The sequence below is a fragment of the Branchiostoma lanceolatum genome, chromosome 16 (genome assembly GCF_035083965.1).
Source record: "Branchiostoma lanceolatum isolate klBraLanc5 chromosome 16, klBraLanc5.hap2, whole genome shotgun sequence".
NCBI classification, from domain to species: domain Eukaryota; kingdom Metazoa; phylum Chordata; class Leptocardii; order Amphioxiformes; family Branchiostomatidae; genus Branchiostoma; species Branchiostoma lanceolatum.
In genome coordinates, this window is record NC_089737.1 from 13,867,624 (window position 1) to 13,882,251 (window position 14,628).

General features: G+C 43.2%; 1 protein-coding gene across 1 annotated transcript; it reads right to left on the reverse strand.

The window, feature by feature from the left end:
• Positions 1-1,843: 1,843 nt before the first annotated feature.
• Positions 1,844-10,528, reverse strand: LOC136421493 (G-protein coupled receptor 54-like). The gene is made up of 9 exons (XM_066408821.1): positions 10,426-10,528; positions 8,482-8,608; positions 7,460-7,622; positions 6,490-6,625; positions 5,905-5,990; positions 5,191-5,373; positions 4,443-4,568; positions 3,909-4,044; positions 1,844-2,376 (listed from the first exon to the last, which is right to left on the reverse strand). Exons 1-9 carry the CDS (start codon positions 10,526-10,528, stop codon positions 2,165-2,167), a joined length of 1,272 nt encoding a protein of 423 aa, XP_066264918.1. The 3' UTR covers positions 1,844-2,164.
• Between the last annotated feature and the right edge of the window lie 4,100 nt (positions 10,529-14,628).

Below are 14,628 nucleotides of genomic sequence, written 5' to 3' on the forward strand. Positions count from 1 at the left end.
ATTACACAATATGTTTACGTATTTGAAAATATCATATTCAGCGTAATGCTCACTAAGGCAGGCCAATGTTGCTACGATCGAGGATTTTTTTAAATCACGTTAATTAATATGGAGATTTTACTTCTCTTTCAGGCAATGAAAGAACGTTTCTAATTATAATACTGACACGAATAACATTCTTAATACTATGCCTTAAGTTATAAACTCACTGACATATCAAAGACTTTAATACTCAAGCACAAGTCGCGACACAGAATATCATACTTCCTATTTACAATCTCATCGAGGTCAAAAATACATTTTCTTGAAAACACGCTCCTCTCACGTATGATATATCATCTGCTCACTTACTTACATACTTAGGCGTATATTACTATAAATAGAAAGCTTTGTATATACTGCTGAAAAGTAGCATGTTAGACATACAAAGAAAAGCTGTCGAGAGGACCATGTTTGCCTATATGAAATTATTTCTAGCCTAATGTTCAATAGGACAGGTAAACGTTGGGAACGAGACTTAGGCAGTCTCTGGCCCAGAGCTGTTCTCTTTCTTGCATTGTGTGTTTGCCATTTGCCTCAAAACACTGATCACAATGCTCTAAAAGTTGCCTTTTACATTATCTTACTTGCTTAAAAACTTAAAGTATATCATTTCTATAGATGTTTTTTATAAGTCATATACAATGTCAAACAATGAAAGTCTCAATTTGATTGGTAGAGAGTAGAGACGTCACTGTCGTCATGTAGATGTATATCCCAGTGTGCACACGGATTTTCAAGCTTATAGAATGTCGCGTTTTGAATCTAACATTAAAGAAGTATTATACTCAGAAACCTGTGCTAGTGACCAACTCTGCATGAACAACCACTGTTTCCACTTTTGGGTCAATGCTTGGGTCAAAGGGGTGAAATAATCAAAGGCATTTGCCCCAAGCATCAAAAATTCTCTCCATAGAGCCCATTTGTCTCCTGTGTCCATTTTCTTCATGTTTCTTGAGCGGTCAGCTAGTTTTGACAGGTTTCACTATATCATCAACATTTCCCGTTTGGGGTTTGAAAATGTATATCGTGATCAGTATTGAGTATCAAGAACCCTGTCTACAGTGACCAGTTTAAGTACCTTCAGTGATCACAGTTTAGATTTATCGTTCTGACACCTATACATGTACTGAACGATTTGAACAGGTGTCTTTTACGATTTGCCTGGCTAGCCTCTTTGGCAGGCCCTACGGACGGGTCGGGCATTATGGAGGCTTATATAATGCATTTTTTCTGGCTGTACTTGTATCTTATATCAGTTCTTTACAGAGGCGCCTTACAAGAAACCGGTATAATAAAAACTGATATACAATCAGAAAAAAAAAACATTATAACCCCCGAAAAAAAAATCGCGTAGAGCTTGTGAAGGATGTTACGATTTATCTACTATCCAAGCAGACGTAAGGTCCGGGGTGTTTTCGACGTATTTTTGCGGTAGTTTATACGTCTTTCTACTTGTGCGGTTTTTGTTCCTCCCCTTGGAAGACGCAGCAAAAAAAACGTACAAGTGGAAAGACGTATAAGATACCGCGAAAATACGTCGAAAATACGCCGGACCTTACCTCTGCTTGCAGAGTATGGTTCTTCTTCTCATGGTACGGTTTATCATCCTTTTATGACGCCAACATGGCGATCCATAGCCAGAGGTTCGGTACTGACCACAACTGGTATACAAGCAGAAAAAAAAAAGCCGAACTCGCGTAGAGCTTGTGAAGGATGCTATGATTTATCATCCTTTTATCACGTCAGTTCACATCGTGTCAACATGGCGAATCCATAGCCAGAGGTTCGGTGCTGACCACAACTGGTATACAATAAGAAAAAGTCCAACTCGCGTACAGCTTGTTAAAGCCCCTGTCACACTAGTGCGTATATACTAGCCCACATGAGTTGCTTATTAACATGTTTTTGGTTTAGGTTGAGTTTGCTGCCGAAGAAGTTATTTCTTTGGTTTGATAACTAGACTGCTCAACGGTTTATCAAAGTAGAAAACAACTTCCTCCCCGCAAAATTTACTGAAATTTACGAAAAATGTTACTGCGGAGCTCATGCAAACTTGATTATACGCACAAGTATGACAGGGCCCTTAGGATACTTGGATTTATCACGCTTTTATCACGTCAGTTTACATCGTGTCAACATGGCGATCCATAGCCAGAGGTATGGTGCTGATGACCTCCACCCGGTCCGACTTGGTCCCCTTAATGTCGGCGTGGTCGTCCTTGGATGAGCCCGGCTCGGCTGCCACCATCAGCGCGCAGGCCTCGGGCGGCGGGCGGAACCCGGCGCCGTGGGGCCCGCCCGGCACCACCGGCATCACCTGGCGTGCCGACAGGGCTGTACCGGGTAGATATCATGAAAGTTTATTTGCATGTTCATGCCCGAAGGATAAACCCCCCTATCATTAGACCCGCGGCACGCCGGCGGCATCGCTGCGGCCGATCGAATTGACAAAGCACTCAACGAATTTCATCGACAAAAACGAATCTTTTTAAGCTTTGTGTGCTGTGTTGCCTTTTTGGTCATACTTGTACGTTTTGAATGATATTTTCATTATAAAGTCAAGGGTAACACAAATCCAGTTTAAGACGCAGCGACGCCGCCAGCGTGCCGCGGGTCCAGTGAGAGGGGGGTTACAGACATACACGTACAGCCAGGGCTACCCGACTGGGCAAAGGCCATTACAAAGGGCATCTCTGGTGACGGAACAATATACAGTATACAAGTCAAACCTGGATTCAGCAACCACTCAAGGGACTGAGGAAAAATGATTGCTCGGGACACGGTGAGGTTAACAATGTAAAATTGGACGGGGCTATTTTGAACTGGCTTGTGACTAGAGGTGGTAGCCTGCGCCAGGTGGTTGCTCAACCAGGTTTGACTGTACATGTGTTTTAAAAGCACATAAAAAGACGTCTACAACGCACAAGACTTAGCTATTCTGTATATCTTTTTACGTAGCTTATACAAGGCAATGGGTGATTTTTAATGCAAAGACGGTCTGGGTTGCTAACATAACAAGCGCTATATCTACTTTTAGAATCCACGTTAAAAGTTGTCTAAAAGCTATCTAACTATCTATTTAGCCGGCAGGTTTGCTTTTGAAGGGGCTGGGAGCTTGCCTGGTCACTACTGAGGCACATCAGTCAATACTCACTTCGAATTCCGGCAACAGTAGGCCATGATTAGACGGACTGAAACAAGGCATCATGAAAGTAAAAGGTAAATGTAAAGGTAGTCCCATAGCCTTTTTGACCCCGCAGGGGCAGTGGGTTGTTATCCACTGTGTCTTGGACATGGTATTGGAAGGCAGAGCCCATCTCTCTCATTCCAATGCCTTTTAACTCCTCAACCGAAGTCAAGTACCCATTTTGACACGGGAGAAGAGTGAGGGTCTAGAAAAGTCTGGTAAAGTGCCTTCCCTAGGAGTACAACATCGATGACATGTCAGGGGATTCGAACTCAAGGCCTCTGGTTCTGGATCAAACACCCTAACCGTTACATCATCATGAAAGCACTAGACTACATTTGAATAAAATTCTGCTCCACCAGGAAGGCACAAGGGTTCAGTTAATGAAAATTGAAAATAAAGGGATTGGGTATTTCCAACTTGTTCGCCGAACAGCTGGAAATTCTAAACAAGTCCTACTTCTAACCCGGTTTCTACTGTATCCATCCATACCAGACCACGCAACTCAGATCTATTCTTACGCCAAATAAAAACTCTGGTGAATTGAACCATCAAAAACATTACAAAAATTAGTTTTATGTCCGGAAGGTTACTATAGCTGCTTACAAAATTGAGTATGTTAGTTAAAGGTCTAAAATTGAATAAATTATCAGAGTATCCAAGTGACGTCCTCCCTTACCGAGCGGCATGATCCTGTTGGAGTGGAACACCTTGGGGAACGCCTTCTTGAATCTCTTGCGGAAGTTCTCGCCCAGGAAGGCGTAGATGATCGGGTTGATGGAGGAGTTGGCGTAGCTGAGGCACAGCGCCGCAACCTTGAACACAATCAGTACTTTATCATGTTTTACCCAAGATGTACGACATCAATCATGTCTGAAAAAAAGTTTGTAGTATGTACTTGAAATGTCTACTACTACTACTACTACTACTATATCCACTACACATGTGCTATTACGATTGTACTACATACCGCCACTAGCTATAGTACATTTACTGCTACCATCACTACTACTAGTACAACCAACGCTGCTATCGCCACAACCGTCACTACTGTAAATACTACTTCTTCTTCTACAACAACAACAACTACTACTGCCGCTGCTTCTACTACTACTGATGTACAGATAATGGCAACTACTACTACTATCCCTATCATTACTTCATCCTACTACTTATATACTAATAACACCACCACTACTACTACTACTCTCACCTTGACCCCGAACATGACCCATGTCTCCGGGAAGTTGTCGTCCAGCAGGACCCACAGGTTGATGATGTGGTTCGGCGCCCAGCAGATGGTGAAGATCACGACGACGGCAACCACCATGCGACACACCTGAATACCAAAGGGATACGCGGTTGAGTGTAAAGGGGAATGGAATTTTCACAAAGTTATTCTTCAAGCAGCAGATTCATTCAGGTGAGGGGGGAGTACTGCTTGGAGAATGTTACAAAGTAGACTGGGCGCCATTCAATATAGTTTCCCCGCAAATGAGCTCCGGTGTACTGGATAGGAAGGCATTCAGGCTACCTACGAAGGCCCACGAGGACACATTTCGTCACCTACGCAAATACTTTTAGGCGACGAAAGTTGTCATTATGGGCCTTCGTAAATGATAGAACGACAGATTTGTTTTGCTGATACAGTAGTAGCTATTGAAATACGTGTATGAAACCTTCCTTAGACCTTCTGATGGATGGCAATGTATGCTGGGAGGAACTGGTCAATACGGGTAGTGCAGGGGCCAAACAACATAAGAAGCGGTCTAAACTGGACAAACCTCGTACCTGACCGTAAAATTCACTCCACTCTAAAATTATAATTTGTCATGATATCATATACCAGACAATGCAGAGTACGCATGTACCCCATACGCGCGGTTTGGCCACTGTGCTACCCACATTGCCCTGCGTCACCCATCATGCAATGGGATCCGTGAAACGGTCTGCGCACCCACCTTGCGTTTGCGCATCAGTGCCCTATGCTGGTTGGACGTCACGAGGGGCTGGATGTTGGTTTTCTTCCACAGCTGGCGGAAGACATGCGCACTAGTGAAAGTGCACACCGCCAGCGGGATGACGAAACACAGCACCACCATCATTACCCAGTACGCCTTGCGCCAGTACTGGCTCGACCATTGCTGAAGAAAATAATATAGCCATATTTTCGTCAAAAGACATTCTAGTCATTTTACATTTACAACCAAACAATACACAGTGTTTACCATTTGTATAAAGGTCTGGTTTGAAAGTCGGAGTTAAATGATAGAAAATCAGCAATCCACTTTCTAAATATCATACGAACTGAATTTATTTTTTTAACATTAAAATAAAAACATTACACACCTTGGCTTTCAGAACATGCTTTTTTTTATACATTATTACCGTTATCAAATTGTATGCAAGAAATCGGAAGGTCAGTGGTCTTGAGAATATAACCTCCATTAACATTAATCCGCCGGGTTACATAAATCCGCCACTTTTGAAATAGTGTTTTTGAGAGATCCCTAGTGCAGAAGCCAACAGGTATGCACAGTTCAGATATACAGGAGTGCATTATAATATACTGGGGAACGTTGGGATGGAGATCTGTTTGGACATATTTCACAGGGTGGCAGAATTATGTACCCTGATGGAATTGTGTTAGTAGAGACAATCAAAAGGTTCCTTACATCAGTGCAGTAGGTTCGCGGTCCTTGAAAGTTCCCCTCCCACTGCTGGTAGGCCACAGCCACGGGAGAGGCCAGCACAAACGACGCTGTGTGGAGAAGGGGCAGGCAATACTAACATCGGATGTTTCTTTCATTACCGCAAATTTTCAATGCAGTACCTCTCACAACAGAGGATTTGGTGTGATGAGAGCATTGATTCAGCACCAAGGTCAGTACTAAGCAACGCACAGCACATCTAGAAAATTGTTTCATCATTCAAAACGGAATGACACTGGCCAAACTGGACACCAATATGCTCCCCATAGCCTGCGTCCCGTCCTTCTCGGAATCTTAGCGCTTGCCAGCCGTCATCAACCGATCACGGCGCCGTCTACGGTAAAGAGGCAGTGTGATTGGCTGGTACTAGTGACCTTCTCTCCAAAAACGGCTGTCGGATGGCCAGCGTTAACGGAGCGAGGAGGACGGATCGCAGGCCGGTACATTAGGATCGTTGCCCTTACAAGTGGCGTACCTAGCATGAGTGGCCTGTAAGCACTGAATAAACCACCGAGTGAGCGAAGCGATTTAGGGTCATAAATGACGTACCTAACCATACCACAGTGTTGATGAGGAAAGCCGTCCGGGGGGTCCGGTAGTACATGGAGCCGATGGGGTGGATGATGGCGTAGTAACGGTCGAGACTAAGGGCCGCCAGAGTCAGCCCCGTGGCCGTGAACGTCACCTAGGGTCAAGACGAAACAGACAACGTGACCGTAGAGATGTATAATGTCAAGCAATTGTTGATTTATCAGCTACAGTTCATCAACTGTTGAATAGTTTAAGTAACTTATAGTACACCGGACGTACCCGTTACAGCAATAGTGCAATAAAGTTTGATCAAGAGATTTACTTATTGATTGATTGATTGATGGCTTTCGGAGCTATCATAACATTGAGATTAAGAAGAAGATTATGAATACCCACAACATAGAATACCGACGACGTCTTGGGCATATGTCCATGTCTTTTTCACATTTGTGGGATTCACTCCTTTAAGGCGATTTTGTAAATATTTGGCTATTCTTGCCCCCAAAATATATATATTGGGTTTGTGGGTCATTATATGAAAGCCAAATCACCTGGAATTAGGTATGGAGGTAGCTTTTACAAAAACGATGGAAAGAGGGCAATTAAAAGGGTTCATATTGCAAGGGGGTATTTTTGGAGAGTGCAATATTGCCTTCCGTACCTGCATGGAATGGGGTGTCCCTGTGGTGTAGTGGCCTGCGCCTTTGTCTTTCATCACATCTGGTTCCAATTACTTGGATCAGAAGGACTGGGGTTCAAGCCCCGGGTAGGACATCTCTGGACAAGAGGCGCATTGAGTCATACCAAAGACTTTATAAAAATGGTACATACCTCTGAAACAGTATGGAAGTTAAACACACTTCACTGCCAGTGGACTAGCCCCCTGCTACAGTGATTGCACAACAGTGTTGCCCAGGGCTATGAAACGGAGATGGGCACCGCCCTATACATCAATAATGGTGTGGGAGGATTTTAACTTTTAGCTAACCTGCATGAAATAGAAGACGAACTTGCACATGAACTTGCCGAAGAGCCAGTCGTTGGTGGCGAAGATGATGGCGGTGAAGGGCACGCAGCACAACAGGAAGGAGAGGTCAACCACGGCCAAGTTCAGGAGGTAGAAGTTCGTCACTGTCTTCATCTGTCCGTACCTACCAATAAAATAAAACAACAAGAAATAGAATATCTCAATTTTTGTTTATTTCTTGCAAAAAATGTTACTATACCAAGTGTTCAGCAGATAGTAGTTCGTCATTGTCTTCATTTGGCCGTACCTGGGAGTGGAAAAATAACATGTTTTTCGATCCATTTACTGGAAAAAACTGTTCTTCCACCGAAGGGAGAAATCTCCGGTACATGGAACCCGCCTTAGCATCCAAGGAACAGGAACAGTTCCTATGGTGTTGTCTCATCATAGGAACAATCATCCAAGATCTACATGTCAGTTACACTTAAATACGACGATTAAGAGTTTGTGACTTTATCGTGTTCAGCCATTTTGTTTCAGATGCATCTCATCTGCTAGTATTGACTCTTTCATTCTAGTGACGCTAAAGAAAAGTGATGGATGTCACTCGAAACGTCATGTAGTAGTCTCCGTACCTTACCCAGTTTTAAAGATTGACTTGTCTTTAAACAATGATCTTCCACTGGCCTTGACTCGAAAGGTAGGCGATACTTAACGTCAACTGTCATAATCTTTATATATTTTGATTTACCACATTTGTGGAAGGTTTGACATAACAGGTGAACTATCACCTTTTCAAGATGTCAACCCAGACCAGACTGTAAGGTTTGGACCATCGCACACCGGGGCATGCCCCTACTCTTTTTCGAAAGGTGTGGTGGGTTCTTTTACGTGCGCGGGGTGTGGCTCTCCCCAAACACGGGGCATCCATTTAACGTCCTATCCGAGGGACTTATAATCTTGACGCGTGCACTAAGACAGCAACATTGAAAACACACAAGGAATTTAAAGCTATCTATCTAATGATGACGCTCCTACCGTACCTGGTGATGACGTAGATGACCAGCCCGTTTCCGGTCACGCCAACCAGCGTGATGATAGAGAAGACCAGCGGCACCGCCCATGCCTCCGCACCCAGCTGGAGCGGGCTTGCAACGGCCTCTGGCGGTTCTGAAAGGAACAACAACATAATATGAGACGAGGTTGTTAGCCTCCTGATACTCAGTCGACGAGCTTTGGTTGTATTCCTTGAATGATAACACCTAACCACTGCGCATCTAACTAACTGTAAGCGCTGTTTAAAGCTAACGAGAGAGGGTTCGCAACGGCCTCTGGCGGCTCTGTCAGGAAAAACAACATAAGACGACGTCGTTAGTCTCCAAGTCATCATCATCATCATCATCATCATCATCGTATTCCTTGATCACACCTAAGCTCTACATATCTAACTGTAAGCGCTGTTTGAATCTATCTAACTGGAGAGGATTCACAACGACCTCTGGCGGAACTGAAGGGAAAAACACAATAAAACGACGTCGTTAGCTTCCTGTCACCGAGTACACGAGCTTCGGTCGTATCGCAAGATCGCAAGAAGGTCGCCGAAGTTTAGAAAATCAACAAAGAGTCGAGCGTACATTTCACCTAAAAATCTACCCAGTCACACTGGACAGGCTCGGAGACTTGTGAACATCGACCGGTCTCTAACAATCACGCAATGGCATTGCCCAATGATCGGGAGAAGTACTGCCAAAATTGCCCTTTAGAGCTCGCAGACCCGTCGGCCGATCGATTTTCGTGCTGCGTGACAGGGGCTTTACAACATACACGTGCAACTGAACCTTTCTATAGTAAGCACTCAAAGGACTTGAGGATGGACATTGCGGACAGGTGGACACTATAGATAGGGTACTAAACACTTGGATGGATACTGGCGGGCTGGGACCGCTGTTTGAAGGGGCATACAGGGTACATCCTTGCCATCTAATACCCCTCTAAGTGTATGCAAGTGTCTCTACACTTGTGTGTTTTTAAAAGTGAATGTTCATTATAACTTTCCATGCTTACGCTACGACTCCTGTTTTTCGGGAGACCGTGGATGAATTAATTCCATGGCTGTGTGATTCTGAATCATCACTTTTAGTGGTGAATTCCGCGGCTGATGAAGTCCATTCGATCATAGACGTTGGACCGCAGTTTCCTTCACAGCCGTACAATTCACCACTATGATAAAATTGAGAAAAAGTTCACAATTCAAAGTCATGAATTCCACTAAGAGTCACAAAATCCACAAGAAGAAGTGAATTTTGAAACTTCACCAATCCACGGTCTCTAGATGCAGTTCATGCTTTTTTTTCCAAATTAGCTATCGCGCCTTCCCTCCGTGAATATGATAAAGTGTAAGTGAGACCCACACAGGAAAAATAAATCTTGTTAACGGAGTAACAAGAGGATTAAGAACCTCGGAACGTTTCTGTCATTTGAAGATTAAGATCCATAGCGTTGTTTAAAGCTATCTATTTACGATGCCGCACTGTACCTGTTAATAACGTCGACAAGGCCGTTCCCGGTCGTGCAACACAGAAAAATAAATCTTGTTAACAGAATAACAAGAGGATTAAGAAGCTTGAAACGTTTGCGGCATTTGAAGCGTTGTTTGGCGTCCATAGCGTTGTTTAAAGCTATCTGTTGAAGATGCCGCACTGTACCTGGTAATAACGTAGATGACAAGTCCGTTCCCGGCCGTGCCACGCAGTTAAAAGAAACATTGTTAACAGAGTAACTAGGGCAATAGGAACCTCGGAACCTTTGTGGAATTTGAAGATTAAGTCCTATCTAGTAAAAATGCCCTTAATGTTCTTGGCGATTAGGTAGATGACAAGGCCCTTCCCGGCCGTGCCACGCAGGAAAACACATCTTGTTAACAGAATAACAAGGAAAAATAACAAGATTGAAACGTTTGTGGTGTTTGAAGATTAAGGTTGACTTACCTGGTATACCTGGCGTACTCTGAGTGACGTTAGACGTCACGAAGGAGTCCAAATCCCACGTCGCGTTGTCGGGAAGAATGATCGTCTCGTTAGGGTCCGCCATCATCGTTTAGCGGCCCCGCGCTGTGAAGACACCGCGCCTACAGGGACAGATTAGAAGGGACAGATCTAGGTTTACTTTGTGTCATTCTTCAAAGACATATATGTATTGACATTTTGTACTGTCTACGAACTTGCCATACATTGTACCCGTTACATTTGTTGTGCAATAAACTTTACTACTATACAAACTGTTCACCAACCAAGAATCGTTCAGCGGTCCCGCCCAGCGAAGACACCTCGCCTGCAGGGGGACAGATTAGAACGGAAGACTTACTAATAGGTTTACTTTGTGTCATTCTTCATATACAGCCTGGTCACCAACCACCAACCACTAAACCACGTTTAGCGGTCCCGCGCAGTGAAGACACCGCGCATGTAAGGACAGATTAGAACGGAGATATCTAGGTTTACTTTGTACCATTCTTCATATACAGCCTGGTCACCAACCCAGAATTGTTAAGTGGTCCCGCCCAGCGAAGACACCGCGCCTGTAAGGGGACAGATTAGAACGGACAGATCTAGGTTTACCCTGTGTCATTCTTCATATACAACCTGGTCACCAACCCAGAATCGTTTAGTGGTCCAGCGCAGTGAGAACACTGGGCCTACAGGGAACAGAATAGAACGGACAGATCTAGGTTTACTTTGTGCCATTCTTCATATATAACGTTAACCTGGTCACCACCCCAGAATCGTTTAGTGGTCCCGCCCAGCGAAGACACCGCGCCTGCATTGGGGGGCAGATTAGAACGGACAGATCTAGGTTTACTTTGTGCCACTCTTCATATACAACCTGGTCACCAACCCAAAATCGTTCAGCGGTCCCGGGGAGATGAAGACACCGCGCCTGCACGAACAGATTAGAACGGAGATATCTAGGTTTACTTTGTGCCATTCTTCATCTACAACGTTAACCTGGTCACCACCCCAGCAGGGACAGATTAGAACGGAAAGATTTAGGTTTACTTCGTGTCATTCTCCATATACAAACTGGCCACCAACTCAGAATCGTTTAGCGGTCCATCGCAGTGTCAGTGGGGACTCCGCGCCTGGAAAGATAGATAAGAGCAGAAATGACCTGGTTAAAGTCGTGAAAATGGAGGTTTTGGTTTGGGAGCGTCTGTCCGTGTGTCTATCTGTGTGTTTATTTGTGTTTCCGGATATCTACTTGTCAGCATAATTTAAGAAGCTCTGGATGAATTGTGATTGAATTTGGTATCTGCTTCGGTGTTGGAAAGACAAAGCTTAATCAAGGTAGATTTTCGGGCTCCTGTTGGCATTCCTTGGTACTGCAGCAGAGCTTACGGTTTTGTAACTTTTGCCCTGTGCCTAGGTTTACATTATGTCATTCCTCATATCCAACCTGGTTACCGTCCCATAATCGTTTAGATGAACCCACCGCGCCCGTAAAGGTAAACTAGAGTTTTATGTCTCGTCATTCTTCATATCCAACCTGGTTACCAGTGCATGTCGCAAGCCTGGCCTATATGTAAGTCTCCTCTGGCCTTCGTTGCAAACCCCGAGGTATATTTATTTTTCCAACTACGCTGCAGCTTTCTGACAGGTTTTGACGACTGTCCCACTAGGAAGCCTGGGTGCTGTCAGAAAGATTCGCTGAGTTGGGAAGATACATTTGTATCTTTTACGGAAGCTTAGCGAAGTCCCTGACGACTGTCCCACCATAAAACCAGGATGCTGTCAGAAAGCTACACGTAGTTGGAAAGATACATTTGTATCTGCAAGGGAGGCTTCGCAAATTCTCTGACGTCTGTCCCACTAGGAAGCCAGGGCGCTGTCAGAAAGCTTCGCGTAGTTGGAAAATACATTTGTATCTGCAAGGGAAGCTTAGCGCAGCGTCTTCGGTATTGTTAGCCCTACCGGATGGATCTATCATTGAAGCAACTCCAGGGGATTTTACCGCATACCAGGCGATATTGGTATCCAACTATACATCATGTCATACAAAATAAATCAAGCAATTGGATAAATTGCCTTAACTTAAAGAGTCAGACGTTTAGGATTAAGTATTTCAATGTATGTACTCATAAATTCTGAGGCTAACAGAACCAACTCCAGGGAAATTTAACGCATACCGGGCGAGACAGGTATCCAAGAACTCATCACGTCCTACAAAATAGATAAATCAAGCAACGGGATAAATTCTCTTTAGAGTCAGACGTTTCAGATAACGTATTCAATGTCTTTATTCATGTATTCTGAGGCTATTCAATGATGTTCAACAGGATTGTATGACTGATTGATATTTAGCCATTTAGTTACAGTCTTCATCAGTAATTATCCAAGTAATTGATGACTCTCGAAAATCAGCTGTGCTCCCCTGGAGAGTTTGTGTTGTGTACTGTAACATTTGCCAGTAGATGAATATAATAATCTTTATTGCATGTTCGTTCCCCGGGGGGATAAATGCACATGGGGCCACAGGGGCCATACATAGGGTAATTGAGAGAATATAAAACAAAATGACGTTAACTTCTAAATATACTTCTAAGCACTATTCTAAATGTCCTACTGTATATCTAGGTTCTAGTGGCTTCTTCTCTCTTTTTAAAACATATGGCTACATAATTACATACTTCGTTCATCACATTAACATCTTTGCATGACATCAAGTGTCTAAAAGTATTTTGCTTTGATATTGTTTTACATCTCTTGTCAAGCTGAATTAATTTGAACAGTGACTGACGTTCTTCTTCATACAATATACAGTCTAGTAAGAAATGCATTTCATCTTCAATACAAGAGTTATTACAAAATTTACATATTCTGTCGTGTAGAGGGGTACGGCTATGCCTGCCAGATTTTATATGTAATGGATGGTCACTGATACGAAGTTTACACATTGCTCTGCGATTTTTGAAATTTGGAATATTTAGGTATGGTTCTTTGTCATATATCTCTTTGAATGTTTTGTATGTCCTTAACTTGTTGCCTTGATTTCCTTCTCGTCCCTTTGTTTTTAATGCTGAGTTGAATTTTTGGATAAATATATCTTTCAATCTTTGTCTTAGTTCATGAAGGTGGAAGGGTTTGTTGATATAATCGTGTGTAAAAAGGCAGGCATAGCCAGATTCCTCTAAAACTGTCTTCATGTTCCACAACCAACAGGGTATTTTACTACTTACAAGGTCTTTTTGTACAATGTAAGCCTCATACTGAAGACTTTCAATAGGAACATTCCGAACCAATCTATAATAGTAACTATACATCCTACAACACGCTTCAATCCATAAGGGAAAGCGACCAAGTTCAGCTCTACTGGCATAATTACTAGCGTTTCTTCTTACTCCTAGGATATGTTTACAAAATTTCAAGTGAGTTTGTTCAAGCGGAGAGTTATCATTCAATTTGCTATTACACCACGTTTCTGCTCCATATAATAATATAGGAGCTATACATTGATCAAATAACTTAAAGTAGACTGATATTGGAGCCCTTGTGTCTCCAAGAGTACATTTGATACTAAACAGCGCTCGTAGAGCCTTCTTTTGAAGTGCTTTCATCGCTGTGTTAAAATTACACCCGGCTGTGAAGACAACACCTAAGTATGAATAAGAAGAAACTACATCGATGCTTTTGGAGAATAACTGAAAGCTAAGTTTTGAGAAGTTGTGTCCTTTTTTGTTGAATACAATTATCTTTGTTTTAGTTAGATTTACGGTAAGTTTCCACTTTTGGCAATACCTTCCAAGGGTGTTTATTGCGTTTTGCAGTCCTTGTTGACTTTCGGACAGCAAAACTATGTCGTCGGCATATAGCAAGCTCGTTACTTTTGAGTGGTGTAATAATGGGGCGTCTTTGTCTGTCATGTTTAGATCGTTAACAAGATCGCTGATATAAAGGTTAAATAAAGTGGGACTCAAAACGCATCCTTGTCGGACACCGATCTGGACAGGGAAGCTTTCTGTTAGGCCCCCACTTGTTTTAACGCGTGCTTCAGACTGGTTGTAAAGACTTTGGATAATATTGAACACATTGCCTGATATGCCTTTCGAAAGGAGTTTGAAAAGTAAGCCTTCATGCCAGATTGAGTCAAAAGCTTTGGACAGATCGACAAAGCAAGCATACAAACGTTTGCCCGAT